Below are 18955 nucleotides of genomic sequence, written 5' to 3'. Positions count from 1 at the left end.
GTAGACCAGCCGTTAAAGTAGGGACCCACAAAGGGACCTTGGTGCTAATTACGGTGCCGCAATTTGCAGCACCGTACTTAGCGCCTTCCCCATTCCCATTGAGCCCTATGGCGAAAAAATGGGAATGGGGAAGGGACATGGAGGAAGGGGGAATTACCGCCCCGCCAACCTTGTAATGGGGTGGTAATTCCCCCTTTCTCTATGGCGGAGGCTAATAGCACCATGGTCTTCCGCCAGGGTTGTAATGAGGCCCAATGACTCAGTACCAGCTACCCGCTGTGGGTGTACATCCCATTATGTAGAGGTTGAAGATGATATTAGGCAGGATGCAGTCTTCTGGAACTCTGCCGGTTACTGGGCAGAACTGGCATCTGTTAGGGACCTCTCATTCCTTGTGATACGTTTAGCCTTTTCAATGACCATTAATAGGTCACAGGGACCTACGCCCCCTGCATGGAAGCGATCAGTGGTAATTCTGAGATTTAAGAAGGGGACAGTAGTGATCCTATGAACTACCTACCAATATTTACCTTTAAGATATGCTAGAATGACGTATGTTACACCGGAAACAGCTAGTTATGCCTAATTCTTGCTTGCAAAAATAGAATCCATGAAAAACCTGAAGATATTTACTAAAACAGGAAAAAACTGGCAGTTAGGATAATTTTATAAGCAAATTATTGTACTAAATTAAGTCAGCAAAATATTAGCATCATCTTTGATGTCCAGCCTGCCCAGTGTGATTTTAGACTGAGATTCATGGCTTTGTTGTTGGGCTAGATACCACATGTCGTATACATTTGGTAGTGGCAATTACTGATGTGCACATTATCCGAATTCCGAGCTATGCCGCAATTTTTTAGATGCTTAGAAAGTCTTGGATTGGGCCAGTTGGGAATTATTATTTGCCATGCTAGCTCAAATGAATATTCAATATTTACCTATAATAGAGTGCATTACCAGTGCTCTAGAGCTAGGGTTATTAGATGTAGAAACATCTAGGAGATTGAGTATACATAACAGAACGGTTGCACATTAGCTCTATATTTGTACCCTTCAGATGTATGTATAAAACATGTCTATGGATAATTCCATTAATACCAGTTCCATTATATTGGCCTTGTTGACGACACTCTGATCATTACATCTAACCCAGCAACGGTATTACCGATAGTTTACAAATAAGATGTAGAATAGGGGTGGATATCAGGAAATGTGTTAAAAATAAGTAACTCACAGTTTATGGCCTATAATTTGCCAGATCACCAGGATTCAACAGAACACAGGACACCAGACTTGGGTGTGGATGTCTGCAAGGATCCTGAGAAAGTAGGCTTGAATAATGTGTCACAGTTAACAGCAAAAATGAAACACTTTTACTCAAAGAACATACACCTTCCATTTTCATTATGTAGCACAGTAAATGCCATGAAGATGTATGTTCCCCCTAAATTATTATACATGTTTATAGCATGACGTGTAGGCCTAACTAGTGACCACATAAAGACCATTAGTTATATGATATTATGGCCCATCTGAATTAGACACAGGAAGGCTTTTATGAACATACCAAAGGTGGAATTGCCCTCTCCCACCTTTGACTGTTTTGCTGGTCATCACATCTCAACAAGATGAAATCATTATTGAATGCAATATTGACAGGAGAACCCGTTATCTTAACAGAATCCCTTATGAAGTGCTGTAAGATAAATCATTTTGTACAAAGACAGGAACAATCACTCTTAAAAGATTTGCCATGTGGCAAATCAGGAAATGTGCTGAGCTTCTCAAATTTGCTGCTGCTTCCCTATAGCATAGTTTCAAACCCAAAACCTGGAGCAAATCTGGGGATGTCTGATGCATCTCTGCGATGCTCATCTGCAAAGGCCGTCGCAAATATTTGTTGAAGGGCATCCTAGAGATGGTCTGGGAAACTGTCGATTTGCTCCACTTTTATTCTTTGTCAATCAGGTATGCAGCAGATGGAGCAAATCTCAGATGATCAGTGTACCCTCTGATTTTCTACAATGCAAATCCTTGTCAATCGAACCCTCTGTGTTTTTGGAAAAGTTTGTTGTGGTATGTAAGCTATACATTGGGCATTAGAAATCTACATGTGTGCGTGCATTCCCTAATAAGTGAACACTACAGACGATATTTAATGAATAAGCCTACAGAAAAAATGTGCAACATGTTCAGAAGCCCTGGGTCTACATATTCAGGGGTATAATTAGCCCATTTGAATTATTGAAGGAGAACTTTAGTCTAACCCGTAAGGTGATTTTCAAATACTTAGATATAACACGTTTTTTACAATCCAATCCTTCCTTAAATTTAACAATGCAGGTATTGTTAGTTCCATTCTTTGCCAAACGTATCCATGGACAAGAGGCAATCTCTACATTTTATAAACAGCTGTTCGATCATGGTAGTACTGATACTAAAACACTGTAAATTAATGGAAAGCGACTTTCCCAGAGATCCAAGTAATGATCAGCAATGGGAAGTATATATCGCAGTATATTTATATTTGCAGTAAATATAGTTTGCATCACTTTTTAATTATACACAGATTATATTATACCGTGGCTAAATCAATATATCAGTGCTATCGTGGAACACAAGGGTTGTCAGTGATGCAGTCATGTGGGAGCTTGCTCTGAGCACATGCTGATTGCCTATCTTGTGAGATTTCTGATTTCAGATTGAGAATAAAATGTCCACGATTGAGGGATAGGAGGATATATTATGAGTAAACTGTCCAACCTTTAATATGTTGGAAGGGTTCCACACTGAGAAAGGGTATCTATACATTCAGTTATATAAGCCCACATGCAGAAAGCCAGAAACTGGAAACCTAGTGCTGCTCCATCTGCAGCATTATGGTTTCAGGAACAATTGGATACTATCCATTTGGGAAGTAGAGGATGTTATTGGATAATGATCACACTCTGCATTGGAACTTGCTATAGTTGATATTAGATACATTTATGTCCAGTCACTTATTCAAATGGCTTCATTGTTAATCATGCAATGATCTGAATACATTTGCTTAGTGAGATTTTGTAACTTTCCCCCTCCTTTTATATGTATGTTATTTTTCTTATGAGGCAGCTGTGATGAATCTGATGCCATCACTCTTTCCTTGAAGGTATCTTCTCCTCATGTGGCCAGGGGACAGCAGCTGCTGCCTGATCCTGGCTATCTGAGGGAGGACCACATGGGGGGAGGCGACCCTTAGGGGAATGGCATTGTCAGAGGAAGTCACATACACCCTATTCCCTTATAGGGATGTCCCCCCTTCCACATGCCTTGATGGCATATTGTAACATATCAACTCCCTCAACTCTCTCAACCACTCGATAAGCCTAAAGCCACTAGTCCTCAATACCACATGAAAAACAGCATGATAGGAACAGAGACAAGGAAGAGGCAAGGAATAGTACTGATTACTCCCAAAAAGAACCACCACCAGCCTCCTCAATACCACATGGAAAAGAGTATGATAGAAACAGTGACCAGGAAGAGGCAAGGAGAAGTAACTATAATTGGTATTTCATAACGCGCTTAATACCGACCGGTTTCTAAGCGCAAGCCCAGAATTCAAACCTGTGTTGCATTGCATTGTATTGCTTCCTAGACACACACGTTGCTCATGAGCTATCCTCCGGGCCCTAATTATAATTATAATGATTATTCCTAAAGAGAACCAACACCACCCCCCTCAATATCACATAGAAAATGACATAACAGAAACTGAGTTGACGAAGAGGCTACTAGTAGTAATGATTTCTCCTAAAGAAAACAAATACCAACGGTCTAGTTGTTGGTTTCAAAACCATGACGGGAAGTGAAACATGGAGTTCTCCAGTGCAAGGCAGAGCACTGTACCAGAGGCGTCGCAGAAGTCTGAACAGCGAGAGGGCAACCCGGTGTGCAGCATGCTCCGGGCAGCTCTGCCGAGGCCATGGCAAGATGCTAGGAAGCAAGTTGTGCTTTCTGAGTGCGGAGGGAGCTGGATCCCCGACTGAAGACTGAACGCCTGTCAGAGGTGCTCGCAGCGGCAGCAAGAGATGCGAGAGCCAGAAAACTACTTCACATAGAAGCAAGCCGGTGAGCCCAGGGAAAGGGTTGGTATACCGAAGCACTTTCAGACAAGAGACCAAAGGCTCTAGACAGTGGAATCGGGGCCTGTGACCCACAATACGAACTTGGGGAAAACCAAAAGAGAGAAACCAAAGGGATACTGTATGGTAAGATCTGGCAGAGGAGCATGCCAGATCTTTTCTACGACAAGCTGAATGAACTTTTTACAAAAATACCAAAAACACGCTGAATAAAGAAATTGCATGAAAGTCCTGCCAGGAGAGTATACCAGACAAAGTCAAGTGTGTTAACCAATGTTAATTGTGTGGAGCGAGTTGTATGGAAGTCTTGGCGTGGAGAGTATTCCAGGCAAAGTCAAGTGTATAGAACAAACTGCATGAAAATCCAGGCAGGAGTACACCAGGCAAAGTCAAGTGTACACAAAGAACTGCAAAAAAGAATCCCAAATGTCATGCCTTTGGATATTTTGAGTTGCATTTGAATGAGGAAGAAAATCTGGCTGAGAAGTATACCAGGTGTGCTGTAAGTCTGAAGCCCCACACCCAAATTGCAGTACAGTTAAAAGAGAATTCCAAGGAAGACCCAGGTCCTTGGGATTTATCTTGAATGTGGAGAAAAACCTGGGGAAGGGAACCATTTCCCAGGGAGTGGATTACAATAACAAGAGGAAGGAGGTGCCCTCTTAAACTACAAGGAACTTTTTTTTTTTTTGTTGTTTTGAACTTTGCATCAAGGGGAAAGAGTTTTCTTCTCAAACTACAAGGAACTTGGATTATTATTTTGTTTTGAATTTTGCATTTCCTGTAGAGAAACCCGGGGAAGAGAGTCATTCCCTGGAGCTTTGAACATGGACAAGCTGGAACTTTTGTGTTGGAGTTTGAACTTTTGTGTTGGATTTGAACATCTGTGCACTTCAGGAATCACAGACAATTCCCTTTGCACCTTAGAGTTAGTTTAGTGTGAGGGCAAGGATAGGATTTTGGACACAGAACGTACATTTATTTTTGACATATTGACACTGTACATATCTTAAGTTTTGGTTGACGTAGCGAAATACCTCCTGGAATAGGGACAGTGAGGCATTTTCTATTCCCTTTCAAGTTTAATAAAAGTCTATAACCAAAACCATAGTTCCTATGTATCTGAGTCTCATTCTGGCTCTTCACACAGCATTTCAAATACAATTATAGATGCATTTGCTGGGACAATACTACTCCACAGAAAGAGTTGCTGCTGTAGAATAACACTGCACTGAGATTCCGCTTAGAACCATTGAAATCAAATATGGGAATTCTTAAGTGACAATCTGTCCACTTAGGTTCTTTGCTTGAACCTTAGCCCTGATAAGCAATCTCCAGATGAATGGCAGAGTGGAGTAATTGTAGAGAGGAATGAAACAATTGAATTCCTGGACATACAAGTATACAAAAAAAGCGGGAAATTGGAAACTACACTACACACGAAACAAACAGATAGAAACAGTATACTACACGCCAGCAGCTTTCATCCAAAGAAAACAATAGAAAGCATACCGTTCAGTCAATTCTTGAGATATAGACGGATCATCTCTGGACAAGAGGAATATGATAAGAAAACAAAAGAGCTAAAAAGCAAATTTAAAAAAAGGGGCTACCAACAATCGAATATCAATACGAGTGCGGAAAAGGTCAGAAACATCAGCAGGATAGATGCACTTAAACCAAAAAACAAGGAAGAAGGAGAGAAATTAGTGTATGTGACAACCTTATCACAACAGAGTCCCAAAATCAAGGGAATAATTAAAAAAAACTGGATTACTTTGACTCTTGACCCGATGATAAAAAGACTTTTTCCAGAACCACCTCTCTTTGCTTACAATAAGAGCAAGTCTATAAAAGATCATTCAATCAAAGAAGACTTTGCAGCGAAATGAGAAACACTGGAAAATCATTAAGGGACAGTACTTTGTCACAATTGCAACAAGGGTAACAACTTAATCAAAGGTAATAGCATCAACCACCCCCATAAAGGGTTCAAGATCAACCTACACCACTCTTCCACATGTGATTCTAATAATGTGGCTTACGGAATAAGATGTCCTTGTGGCATATATTACGTAGGTATGACCACCAGAAAGGCAACAACAAGATGGTCCGAACATAAGTCAAAAATAAGGACGGGATCTGAGAAATCGTCAGTTGCACAGCATTTTAGAAAAGAAACATAATATTGCACAAATTAGATTCATCATATTGGGGCAAGTGAAACCATCAAGAAGGGGTGGAAACTTAACCAAAATGCTACTGCAAAAAGAAACATACTGGATAGAAAAATTGAATGCAATGCAGCCAAACGGAATGAATGGAGACTGGGACCTGAGCTGCTTTTTATGAATTATTTAATATAGCAGAAACATCCAATCAAAGAGCCTTTCACACAGTAATAATTTTTTGGGACAACTGCAGAGGGTGAGAGACCAAATATAAACAAGAGGAGAGATACTAATCCATAAATTATAAGCACATACTTAGGAAACGCTGCACGAATAGGCACGCTACAAGATGGCCACCATCAAGAACGTATGGAAGTCACCTCTTCTAAAACGAAGGCTAAATTAACCAGAAAAGGTTACTATAGTGACAAGAACAACAAGGCTCACGATGCATTGGTGAGAGGGACGACATCAAGCAACTTCGCACTACGGATAAGGTGACTCGCTGGACAACACGGCATGTGATACGAGTGAGAACAGCAGACGGGTGCTTAATGAAGGAAGACAGCAGAACATGGCGAGAGAGGCGAGAAGCAAGGAAAACAATGCACCAGACTTGGCAGGTACCTTGTACAACCTATAACCGTAATGAACATCCCCCGAGAAAAAACAACAGCATGGCAAAGCAGATTTTAAAAACAATGCTCATTGTGCAGGAGCACGAAGATTTGTAACGCAGCCATGTACTGACAAGGGCTCCAAAATCACATCGAATAACCGTACGCTAACCATCGGCATTAAGACTCTACATCAGCTCACCAACAGAGGTGAGAAACTTTTAATACATGATGAATGCAATAGATCAACATAAAACATCAAGAAAATACAGCTTTTTGCACTGGGACACAGCGCTATCAATGTAGCGACTGATCCCAGTGCATAAACCACTGTGCCACAGCAACAGGGATTTATTCCATCTCAAATTCACTTTCAGATTTGGTCCATATGGTATTCCATTATTCCATTTGAAATCAAGATATAGGATAAGGACCTATATGAATATCTAACTAAAGTAATATCACGGCAAACAGAGGGAAAAACTCTACAGTCACATGTACACAGGTCAGAGGAATGGAACTTTTACCATTGTCTATTATAAAATGAGGAAATTGATTTAAAGTAAAAAAGCGGTGTGACAATATTAATAGGTACATTAATATGATTCAATTTGCAGAAAAAAACTTTTTTATTGAAAAAGCCACTTATCCACAGCTGAAGAAGGTTCACTACAGTAAGAAGATCATCCATTATAAGTGGTGGAATGAACCTTGAGAAAATGGATTAGTGTAATTTGAAAGAGAAAAACAGGCAATTAAGCTTTGAAGGACTCACAAGAGACATTGATCTTATATACTTTTGCATTTAAACACAGTCACTAAGAAGCATTAGAAACTGATTTGTGATGTTATGTTCATGCATTGTCTAGAAATAACTGCATGCCAATCTTGTTGATTTTGAATTTTATTTTGTAATTCAGATTAAAAATGGAAACACATTTTTTTACCTGGAACAAGTATGATTTTGCATCATTAGATGCCCAAAAGTGTGCACGGAGCATTGGTCACTTTTTGTTTGAAGTGACTCTACACATTGTTCTACTGGAGGAATGGTAGAGCAATGGGGTGGATGATGCTAAGTGCAAATGGCACTGTCTCAGAGCATGGCACTGTTCTGATGTGTTGCTTGGAATTGCATCGAAAGAGATGGGCCTGAATCACAACGTGTATTTCAATGGGATTTACCCATTGAGAAACGTTGTGTGTACCAGTCCAGATGTTTTAATGGGTGAAAACTCTGGAAGCGAGGCTCAAGTTGTAAAGGAGTGGGGTCTATAACTGGGTATTAGAAATGTTTATTTCATACTAACCCCTGCAGTTGTTGATTAATGCTCTTTAGTTTAATTTTCAGTGCTTCAGAAGTTGTTTAACAAATGCAGTACCAAGCTCAACTCTTCAGCTAGACCCGTGGACCCCTTACCATATAACTGTTTGTTGTGCACTTACCGCCATGTTAAAGTCACGCACAAATTTCCTATACTCCTGCGTTGAAGCATTTTCAATAGCTGCACTGGAACTGTGTTTGATGACCTTCACAGACACGTTGATGCCTCTGGTTACAGATCCTGGGAGAAGTTATATTTTTTATGATGAGACCAATAACTTTTATTCAGTGATTATAAACATCAGTATTAGACTAAATATTGGATTCCACATCCACAACCTATACAGCAAAGAAAAGAAATCAGAATGCTATTAGACACCACCTATTGGATAGGTGGAGAGCATAGGGGTTTCCTCAAAATTGTGAGGTCACACTAATGCACTGCCTAGGAATTATAAGATGTCAGAACCACCACTCCCATACAAAGAAATAGCATTCTGATGTCTGTGATTATGAACTTTCTGATGTTCAGGAAAGGGCACTGCAACTATAGTAAGGAGAGTGGCTGGCTGGCGTGTCCAATGAGGGCTAGAACAGTACAGTGCATTGAGTGGTCATAGGAGGCCTAACAATTGAGGGATTAACATAAAGGGCCTCATCACGACATCAGCGGTAACCCTTAAATCCGGTGGTAGCGCTATTACCGCTGGATTTAAGGGTCCGCCGAATCAGGGCTTCGGTGGATTTCGCCCCAGTTCTTGGCTGGGGGGAAATCCGCCGAAAATTTGCGCTATTACCACCGGTAAGAGCGCGAATTTTCCCCATTGAGCCCAATGGGGAATGGGGCATTGCCGAATGGGCTCAATGGGGAATGGGGACTTCCAAGTCCGCCCAACTCGTGATCCCGCGCTATTAGCGCCGGGGGCTATGGCGGTCGCGCTAATAGCCCCCGTGCCAATAGCGTTAGCGTCACCGCCGAGGTCGTGATCAGGCCCAAAGACAGTACCTTTCAAGTTAACAATGCAAGTTAGAAAAACATAGCGTTCACAGTACAGTTCATGATATTACAAATATTAGCCACATTTGTTTGTATGTTTATACAGTACATTTCAATGTAATAAGTTGGAGGAATGTAACTATCAAAGTCCAGTACAGTTTCATGTATGACAAATACCTGCCATGTTTGGTTGTCCTACTATGCAACTCTAGCGGCCATATTACTGGTGACCGATCTGATCTGCATGTAAGGAGAGGCCTCACAGACAAGCAGAGAATAAACATTCAGATTTCCAAATGCTTCCTTGCAACTCTAGGAGAGTGGGCCATTCCATATCCAGCGTGTTAGTCCTACTGGAAGAATTATGTACATGTTATTGATAATGACAACTTTGCAACATTTAAGGAGACATCATTATTATTGCATGTTCTAAGTCAAGAGAAACGGGGAGTATACCGGTCAATGCATCTTTTAGAATGAAATGCACTTGTGGGGAATATTAGTACAATGTTGCTGTGAAGAATTGAATGACTATTTTTTTTTTTTTTTTTATTGGTTTGTTACAAACCTTTAAAAAAAGTAAGGAAAAAGAAAAAGAGAAAGCGAAAAAAAGAAAAACAAGAGGAGCATTAGAAGATTCGTTCTTAATAGGTCCATGAAAGGAGCTCCAATCTTAGAGTAGAGCATAAATAGACAGTAAAATTAAAAAAGAGATTAGGATGAATGAGACATAAATCCACGACATAAGTCTTTGCAGCCCGTGCCAGGTCTTCAATTGCTGTTGATTCAGGCTGAGATTAGGACAGCTTTACTGTCTTTTTCGTATTTTTCCAGTTTTTCGTTCATTTTTTCCAAAAAAAAAGTTAGTTCGAACGTTAGGCTACGTTCCGAGTCTTGATGCATCAAGGCCCACCAATCCTCAATAGACATGGTTGGTCGTGTCATAATATGTCGTCTGAAATGAATAGATCGCTCCTGTCGCAGTTGAGGGCAAAACAATGTGAGATGCTTTAAGGTTTCGAATTCTTCCCCACATAAGCGACAGGACAGCATTGGAACGCCATTAGAATTGAATGACTATTATGCACGAAAGAGTAATGTAGCCGTCAATAGGTACAAGTGTTATATAAGAAAAGAAGATGTAGGAGAGTTTTGAAGAATTTGCCCACTTTGCACAAGTTGGCAGTGGCCTGCCACTTTGGGACTGGAGTAGGACTGGAAAAATTGATACGAGATCAGATCATTAATATTAACCATAATGTCAGCCAATGCAGCCAGGAAATATGCACAGAAAGGTGAACACAAGCATCAGAAAAAGAAGAAACCTCAGATTTGACATGGAGAAGATAAATTGTTTTAGGTGTGGAAAGGTGGTTCAGCTCACAAACATCAGGCCATGCCCCGCATTCGGACAGTGGTACAGGAAATGTGGCACCATAGGCTATTTCAGTGTAGCGTGTGTAAGAAGGAAGATACACTGCAAGCAGGGTAACACTGCCCAGGACATAGAGGAATAACACACAAAAGAAGTTAATAACACACAGAAGAAGTTATGAGCGTAAATAATGCTATGGGAGAGTACCACAGATGTACTTGAAAGTAGAGGGAAAAGAGGTTGAACAGCTGCCAGACTGGGGCTTCCCATACCCCTTTACCAGTCCAATAACAAAGTACTGTGGGAAGATTGTCACATAGTGTTCAAGGATACACTAAGACAGTCAGATATAAGATACCCAGATGTGTTTAATGGGTTTAAGGTTTTCAATATTGGGATTTGCACACGTTTTGATTGAATTTAAAGGTGGTGTGGCAGTGATAAAAATGCATATTGCCAAAAAGGGAGTTTATTCATTATTCTGGAATGAGCAGGGAACTCTCAATAGCACATGACTAGTTAGGAATAAGATCTGCATGTTGAGACTTCAGGGGAAGTTAAAGAAATAAACTTTCCAGAAGCATTAATTAAAAAGGTAGGGGGATTAAAGGGATATGCACATATGATCAAACTGAAGTGTGATACCATACCTTGGAACATATAGAAGGCTACCAGAAATCATGTATTCAAATAAGTCAGCATAATGGTTCAACCCCAAACTGGTGGCTGGGAAGGCCAATGACAAGATCAGAGTTTATGTTGACCTTATCGACATCAAAAAACACATTCAAGTTAATAGATACACCATGCTCATTATAGCAGAAATGGTGAACAACATAAGGGGTGTAGATACCTTTATAACATTTGATCTGTCTATTCCACACCACCAGATACCACTGGTAGAGGAAAGCAAGGAACTGACGTATAATTCATTTTCCATTTTGGTGCTTATAGGTGCCATAGGATGCAGATTGGTTAGCCTTGCTGTGTCATCATTTCAGAGGGTCATGACTCATGACCCACATGCCTAAAGGGGTGAAAACTGTATGCGTGTATCAGGATACCATAATGACCTATGGACAAGAAGGAAAGATCATGATATAAAGCTGGTAGATGCGTTGGAGATATTGGGGAACAGATGGGTGACACTCGAAGCAAGCAAATGCAGATTTAGAGTGAAGGGGTTTGAACACTTATGACACGCAGTAAGCAAGGATGGGTACAGACCAAAGAAAAGCCTACTAAATGCCACTCAAAAGCACCAATTCTGAATAAAAAAAGAGGCACTATTTAGGAATGCCCAAATTGTACAGTAAATGTATAAACATATTTACATTGATGATATATTCTAAAAGGGTGCATGCTGTAGATCAATGTGGAGTTTATGTGGAATGAAAAGTTTGAAGAAGTAGTCAGGTGAATAAAAGAGGGTATCTGTAATGCTCCAAATGTAGGTGGTTACCAAGCAATTTGCCCATCAATAACTACAGTAGATGCCAGCATAAGGGGCCTATGGGCAGTTTTGTCACAGAAAGAGGGGACAGAGAGAAGAATTTCTGTTCAGAATTAAAACACAGACCACATGCAGAGGCAAGATACTCTGTGATTGAGATGGAATGTCTAGCTTGCCTTTGGTGATGTAATACTTCTGCAAGTACATTTGGAGACCACAGTTAAACATAAGAACAGACCATAAACAGTTAATAGAAGTACTTAAAGTCAAGGATATCAAGGGCTATGCCAATAGTTTCATGACTGAATGTGTGACGCAGATGTGTGAGTGTGAAATGCAGTATCTGCCAGAGAAACAAAACTGGATAGTAGATTTTCGGCAGAGAATGCCCTTATACATCATGGTGCTAGATTGGAGTGACCAGGAGGTGTATGTAAATGTCAATGTGAGTGTGTCTGAAGACAAACACTTTACAAAATAAGAGAAGAATTGTTAAATGGAAGAAGATGAAGACATCATGAGAATAACAAAATGGATTGTGGAAGGATGACATGAGAAAGGTGCAATGGAGAAAAAAATAAGGCAGGTATTTGGAAATGAGAAACAAAATTTCCCTTGAAGATGGCTTAGTGATGAGATGTCATGTGTTGCTACCATATCAAGGTTTGAGAGAAAGAGTAATAAACATGGCGCCTGATGGTCACCCTAGCATCACAGGATATGATATGATATTTTAGGTATCAGGTATTAATATCGCCACATATATGGTCGCCGTAAATAATATCGCCGGGAAATGTCGTGGCGATATTATTTGGGTGACCATATATATGGCGACAGGGGCAAAACAATTTTTTTTTTAAAAAAAAATGCCACAAAAAACGACCATTTTTCGGCGATATTTTTGCATGGCGATATTTTTGTGGCGACATTATTTATTTATTTTTTTAAAACTTTGTTTTATTAGCATTTTTTATAATACAACAAAAGGGCTCAAGGCAAATTCAAAAAGATAAACAAATAGCTGGCCCAACAACCCTCCCCCCTCCCCTCTCCCTCCCCGAACAGACCCCCCCCCTAAAACTTGACCATGATGGGTCTCCTTGTTTGGGGAGACGCTGCGGAAATTGTATTTGTCCGGAGCACGAGAAAAAAGTTGTACGTTGACTATGTTTGTGGCTGTACATCATCCGCCATACGCCGGGCCGTGGGCGCCCGATCCCTCCTTCTTTCCTCCTCGTGGGTCAGTGAACGTCCCATCCCCAGGTCTGCTGTACCCCGAACCAGTTCGCTTGGAATGTGCCCAACTTGTTATTCATCATTGCCGTTAGTTTGTCCATCAGAAACATGTTCTTGACCTTTTTCAACCAGACCTCCTTCGTTGGGGTCTCCGGGCTCTTCCATTTTTGTGCCAGGGCCACCCTCCCCGCCCTCAACATGGTTTCCCACATCCTTGGGTATCTGGATATGTCTGTGTCCTTTGGGGGGTGGCCCAGCAACATTGTTAGGGGGTTCTGGGGGAGCAGTTCCTCAGTGATTTCGGCGATCCAGCCCCGTACCTCTGCCCAATATGTCTGGACTTTCGGGCAGTGCCACCACATGTGACCTCTTGTGCCAGCCTGATCACACCCCCTTGGACATGCGGGGGACACACCCGTGAACATTTTCGCCAACTTCGCAGGATCCCTGTGCCACCCCTGCAAGATCTTGAAATTGTGTTCCATGTCCGCTGTGAATAAGTTCCCATGGAAAGCTATCTTAAATATCCTTGCCCAGGCGTCCTCAGAGATCTCCTCCCCCGCCAAATTGTTCCAGAAGGTACGGAACCTCCTCCTCTCCCCTAGGTTGACAGTGTTCAATATTCTGTACATCTCTGATACCGCCCCCTTCCTGGAGGTCGCTGTGTCCACGAGTTTTTCGAAGGGGGTCAACTGTCTTTTCAAATTCTGTCCCCAGGATTGGTCGCACAAAATCCCCTTCAGTCGGAGATATTCGAAAATGGAGAGGGTCCCCTGCCCCAGGGCTTCTCTCATTTCCTCATAGGGGCGGAATTCACCCTCCTTGAACATTTGCCCCGCCCATTCCATCCCTGAGTCGGACCAGGATTGAGCGTTGCGGAACCCCCTGCTTCCCAGTCTGAGGGGGTGACCCCAGAGCGATGACATCGGTGACGGCCATGACGTTAGATGCGCCGTCTGGGGGCTTTCCCGCCAGATTGCCCAGAGGACTCCCAACGTTGGGTGTGATTTTAGTCTATTCGGAATGAATTTGCTTGGGGCCCACAGGAGGTCCCTGACCTTGAGTGGGTGGGCGTCCATGTCCTCCAAGTACGTCCAGTATGTACCCATCCCCTCCTTCATGTGTTCGAGAAGTACGCGCAACTGGGCAGCGCGAAAGTAGAGTTGGAAGTCCGGCAGCCCGAACCCTCCCTCCTCCCTCGGAAGGGTCAGGATTGCTCTTGCTGTCCTCGGGGTCCTACCCTGCCATATGAACTCACGCACCGCATTCTGAAGGACACTGAAGGTTTGGTCGGGTACACTGGTTGGGAGGGCAGTGAAGAGATATAGTAAGCGCGGGAGTATGTTCATCTTCACAGCCGTCATACGACCGTACCAGGACAAGATCATTGACCCCCATCTCCTCAGATCCGCAGTGACCGTTGCCATTACGGGGTCATAGTTAGCTGGGGCAAGGCTGGAGAGGTCCCCGGTGAGGAGGACGCCCAGGTATCGGATGGAAGCCCTCCCCACTTTTATCCCTCCCAGGCTGGTCAGAGGGTCCAGGGTCGGGTCCCTCATTCTCATGGGGAGCAGGACTGATTTAGAGGCATTGATCTTGAGCCCCGAGAGGCGACCATATGCAGCCATCAGGGACATGAGGGGGGGAGCGAGGATCCCGGGTCCACCAGGTAGGCCAGGATGTCATTGGTGAACAGGGAGAGTTTAAATTCTACTTCACCTCTCTGGATCCCCTTGATGTCTGGGTGTGCTCTGACCGCTATGGCCAGGGGTTCCATGGTGAGGACATAGATGAGGGGGGAGAGCGGGCAACCCTGCCGCGTTCCCCGCGAGAGGGGGAAAGGCTCTGACAGCCTGCCATTCACCTGAACCCTGGCCTTAGGAGCCCTATATAGCGCCTCCACCCAACCCATGATGTGTGACCCGAAGCCCATTTTCTGGAGGGTGAGTTCCATGAATCTCCACTCCACCCTGTCGAATGCCTTTTCTGAGTCGAGCGACAAGACGCACGCGTCTAGGTCCGACACCTGGGCGTAGTGGAACAAGTCTATGGTTTTTCGGATATTGTCAGAGCCCTGTCTCCCCCTAATAAACCCCACCTGGTCTCCGTGGACCAGCTTTGGAAGGATCCCCTCCATTCGCCCCTCGATCACCTTAGCCAGGATCTTTACATCGGTGTTCAGCAAAGAAATTGGGCGGTAGGAGGAGCACTCCGAGGGGTCCCTACCGTCCTTGGGGAGCACCACTATTATCGCCTCCATCATGGAGTCCGGGAGGGGTCCCCCTTCCAGCACTGCATTGAATTCCTAACCAAGTAGGGGGATAGGGTAGAGCAGAACCTCTTGTAAAAATAGACTGAGTAGCCGTCCTCGCCGGGGGAAGTACCCCCTTTCATCCCTCTGATCACGCGCTCCACCTCCTCCTCCGTCACCGGGCCCTCCAACCCTTCGCCGTCTCCCTTGGTAGGGCCGGGATCTGTATTGAGTTCAAAAACCCCTCAATCTCCGCCTCCCTCCCGTTAAATTCGGATGAGTATAATTTCTCATAGTATTGGCGGAAGGCCTCCCCAATGTGGGTTGTGTCGTAACCTATCTCCCCCCCCCTCGCTCCTTACTGCTTTCACTAATCTGCTTCTCTCTACCTCCCTCAGCTTCCAAGCTAAAATCCTGTCTGCCTTGTCCCCTTTTTCATAATACTTTTGTTTGACCAATTGAAGGCTTCTCTCTGTCTGGTGGAGGAGGAGGTCCCTCAGCTGGAGTCTACAGTCCTCCAGGGCGGCCACCTGGCCTCGGTCCAAGGGGACCGTGGGGAGCCCCCCCGGTTGGAGTTGGGCTATTTTCTCCCTCAGTAGTCTTTCCTGGGCCTTCTTCTCCCTCTTTTTCTGGGCTCCCATTTTGATCAGGACTCCTCGTTGAGTGGCCTTAAAGGCGTCCCATAGGGTATGTACCCCTACCTCCCCATTATCGTTAAGGTTAAAGAAATCCGTGATGGCCTCGAGAACTTCCTGGGCTAGTACCTCGTCCTTTAACAGGGAGTCGTTGCACTTCCACCTCCCCCTGCGTTCGCTTAGTCCTCCCCTTGCTATCGTGATTCAGACCAGGTCGTGGTCGGACCAGGGAATGGGGTCAACCCTATGGCCTGAGGTAAATGGGTGCAGGATCTCGTCCACCAAGATATAATCTATCCTGGAGAACGATGCGTGGGTGGCTGAGTAATATGTGAAGGGGGGGTGTTCGTTCTGGGGATCGGGATCGTGTCCATCAGTCCCAAGTCTAGATTAACCCCTTGGAAGTTACGCGCCATGGTCTCGTCTGATGCCCTGGAGGGCTGCGGGCCTGTGCGTTTTCTGTCCCGGGTTGGGTCCAGGACCATGTTGAAGTCCCCCCCCACCACCACCGAACCATGAACAAAGTGCTTAAGTTTGTCCCCTACCTTTTCCCAAAATAGGGTTTGGCCTTCGTTCGGGGCATAGATTAGAGCTATGGTGAGTGGGGCCCCCTGAAGGGACCCCCGTAACATCAGTTAGCGGCCCTCTGGGTCTTTCAGCGTGGCCTCGTTCTCGAAGCCTGTATTCCTCGATACTAAGATGGCAACCCCTCTCTTTTTGCCTTTATGGGAAGCACTGAAGACCTCCCCTATTCCTCCTCCCCGCATTTTGGGCTTGTCACCCCGCGGCCAATGAGTCTCTTGCACAAAGAGGAAGTCGAGGTTGGCCCTTCTAAATTCCCTGCAGACCAGGGACCTCTTCGTGGGGGTGTTTAAGCCCCGTACATTTAGGGAGCCCACACCCAGGGGGGGCAGACTGTCAGCCATAATCTAAGACTTCCTCTCTCTCAGTCAACGTACTCGACATGCTCTTCCTGACGTGCTCCCTTGGTTCGACTTTTCGTCCCCCGACTCCCCCCTCCCCTTCCCTCCGGGTGGGCCAAGAACAAAACCCCAACTGCCCCCCTTCCCTGAACCGTAACTGAACAACCCCAACTTCGTGTCCCCCCTCCCTCTTCCCCGGCGTCCGGCCAAATAGTTCTGCCATCCCTGGCTACTGGCCGAACCACCAGCTTACCCGCTGCAGCCGGGCATTCTGTGAAAAGCGTGTTTCTGTGAGCCCCCCCTCCCTCCTAGCCGTGCCGTCCCCCTCATGGCTCCCCCGTACTTGCTGTTCGTAGGGACGCTGTTAATGGTGAATCCGCTGGCTTTTCTGAGTATCCCACATGACTCGGTGGGTGTCCCCAGGTCTCAATCCTCGGGATCGTTCCGCTCCCCCTCCTTGACTGGCGATGGGGTATTCATTTTCCTATATTTCCTTGCGCCAGTTTTACGTCTCCTGTCCTTCGACGGGCCCGGGCTCCCCGGGGTTTCCCTCCCCGGCCCCGACGTGGCCCTCCTGGGATCCGAGGCCACAACGTAGTCCTGGATGGCTACTCGTATGTCATCTTCCGTGGTCAGGGTTGACCGCTGGCCCATGTACTCAAAGGTCAAAGAGAAGGGATAGCGGTAGCGGACCCCCTTTTCTTTCAGCAGGAGTGTTAGTGGGCGACACATCCTGCGTTTGGCCAGGGTGTAGGCTGAGAGATCTTGGTAGATTGAAATCTGGGCGTTGTTGTAGGTGATCTCCCGAGCCTTCCTGGCTTCCTCCAACACCTTTGTTTTTTCGGAGTAATAGTGGAACCGGACCAGGATAGAATGGGGGCCCCCCGCTCTCCCCCCAGCCCTGTGCACTCTATCGAACATGGGTTCCGTGGTCATTTCTTCGGCAAAGAGGAGGGTGATGATGTCTCTCACCGCGCGGGTAATGTCTCTCTCCGTTTCCCCGTCCTGTTCCGGTACCCCAAAAATTCTGAGATTGTTCCTCCTCTCCCTATTTTCGAAGTCGTCCATCTGCCTGGACCTTTCCTCCTCTCTTTTCTCCAGGGCCGCTATCCTCAGTCCTAGATCCATCTCTAGGGACGTCGATGATGTCTGGTTGGCCTCAACCTGCAACAGTCTGTCTTAGACCTTGTCCACTCTTTGATCTAGTTTTTCGAATTTCTGGGCAATGTCAGATTGCATATCCCTGATCTCCTGTAATATGGAGGCAAAGCCTCTTTACATGGCGGACGTGGGGGGACCTGGGGTCTCCGAATGTGCAAGTCCCTTGGGGGGGCTTGGGCTTCTCTTGCTGGACGCCATCTCCTGAAAGTGGAATTCCTGTAGGGTTTGCCGCCAGTCCATCGGGCTTCCCTCCCTGGGTTAGCCAGTGGTTCCCCTCCTGGGGCTCTCAGATCGGGGGCGTGATGGTGGGTGGGGAGGGGTCCCCCGGGTGAGGCGCGCCCCTCCCTTACCGTTGTGTGCCGCTGCAAGGGGTTTTCACCGGGCGGGCACACGCCCCACCGTCTCCAGGCGGGGGCCACACACCCGGGCCGAAGGGGCCGCAGTCCGCTTACGCTGCCGCTGGTCTTTATGGGCCAGGATACATGGGCTCCCCCCCTCAAATCATCACACCTCCATCACCAAGTGTGGGGGGGAAACGCTGTCGTCTCCGGGCGGGCACACGCCCCACCAAGGTCTGGCGGGGGCCTCGCTCCCGGGGACCGTGCATAGATGCCAAGACTCTCCACATGGGGGCGGCGGGGTCCCGAGCTCAACCCAGGGGGAGCACCACACTCGCCTGACCCCG

At 45.4% G+C, this 18955-nt stretch overlaps 1 protein-coding gene across 1 annotated transcript in view; it reads right to left on the bottom strand.

The window, feature by feature from the left end:
• The window catches only part of LOC138492854 (mucin-3A-like), a 472647-nt gene that overhangs the window by 263717 nt on the left and 189975 nt on the right, over positions 1-18955 (bottom strand). Inside the window, exon 7 of the mRNA XM_069620187.1 lies at positions 8362-8480. Coding sequence (XP_069476288.1) covers positions 8362-8480 — 119 coding nt within the window. The remainder of the gene's footprint in view (positions 1-8361; positions 8481-18955) is intronic.

This window comes from Ambystoma mexicanum, chromosome 10 (assembly GCF_040938575.1).
Source record: "Ambystoma mexicanum isolate Mex_15411 chromosome 10, UKY_AmexF1_1, whole genome shotgun sequence".
Taxonomy (NCBI): Eukaryota; Metazoa; Chordata; class Amphibia; order Caudata; family Ambystomatidae; genus Ambystoma; species Ambystoma mexicanum.
This window is presented reverse-complemented; position numbering and strand designations above follow the sequence as displayed.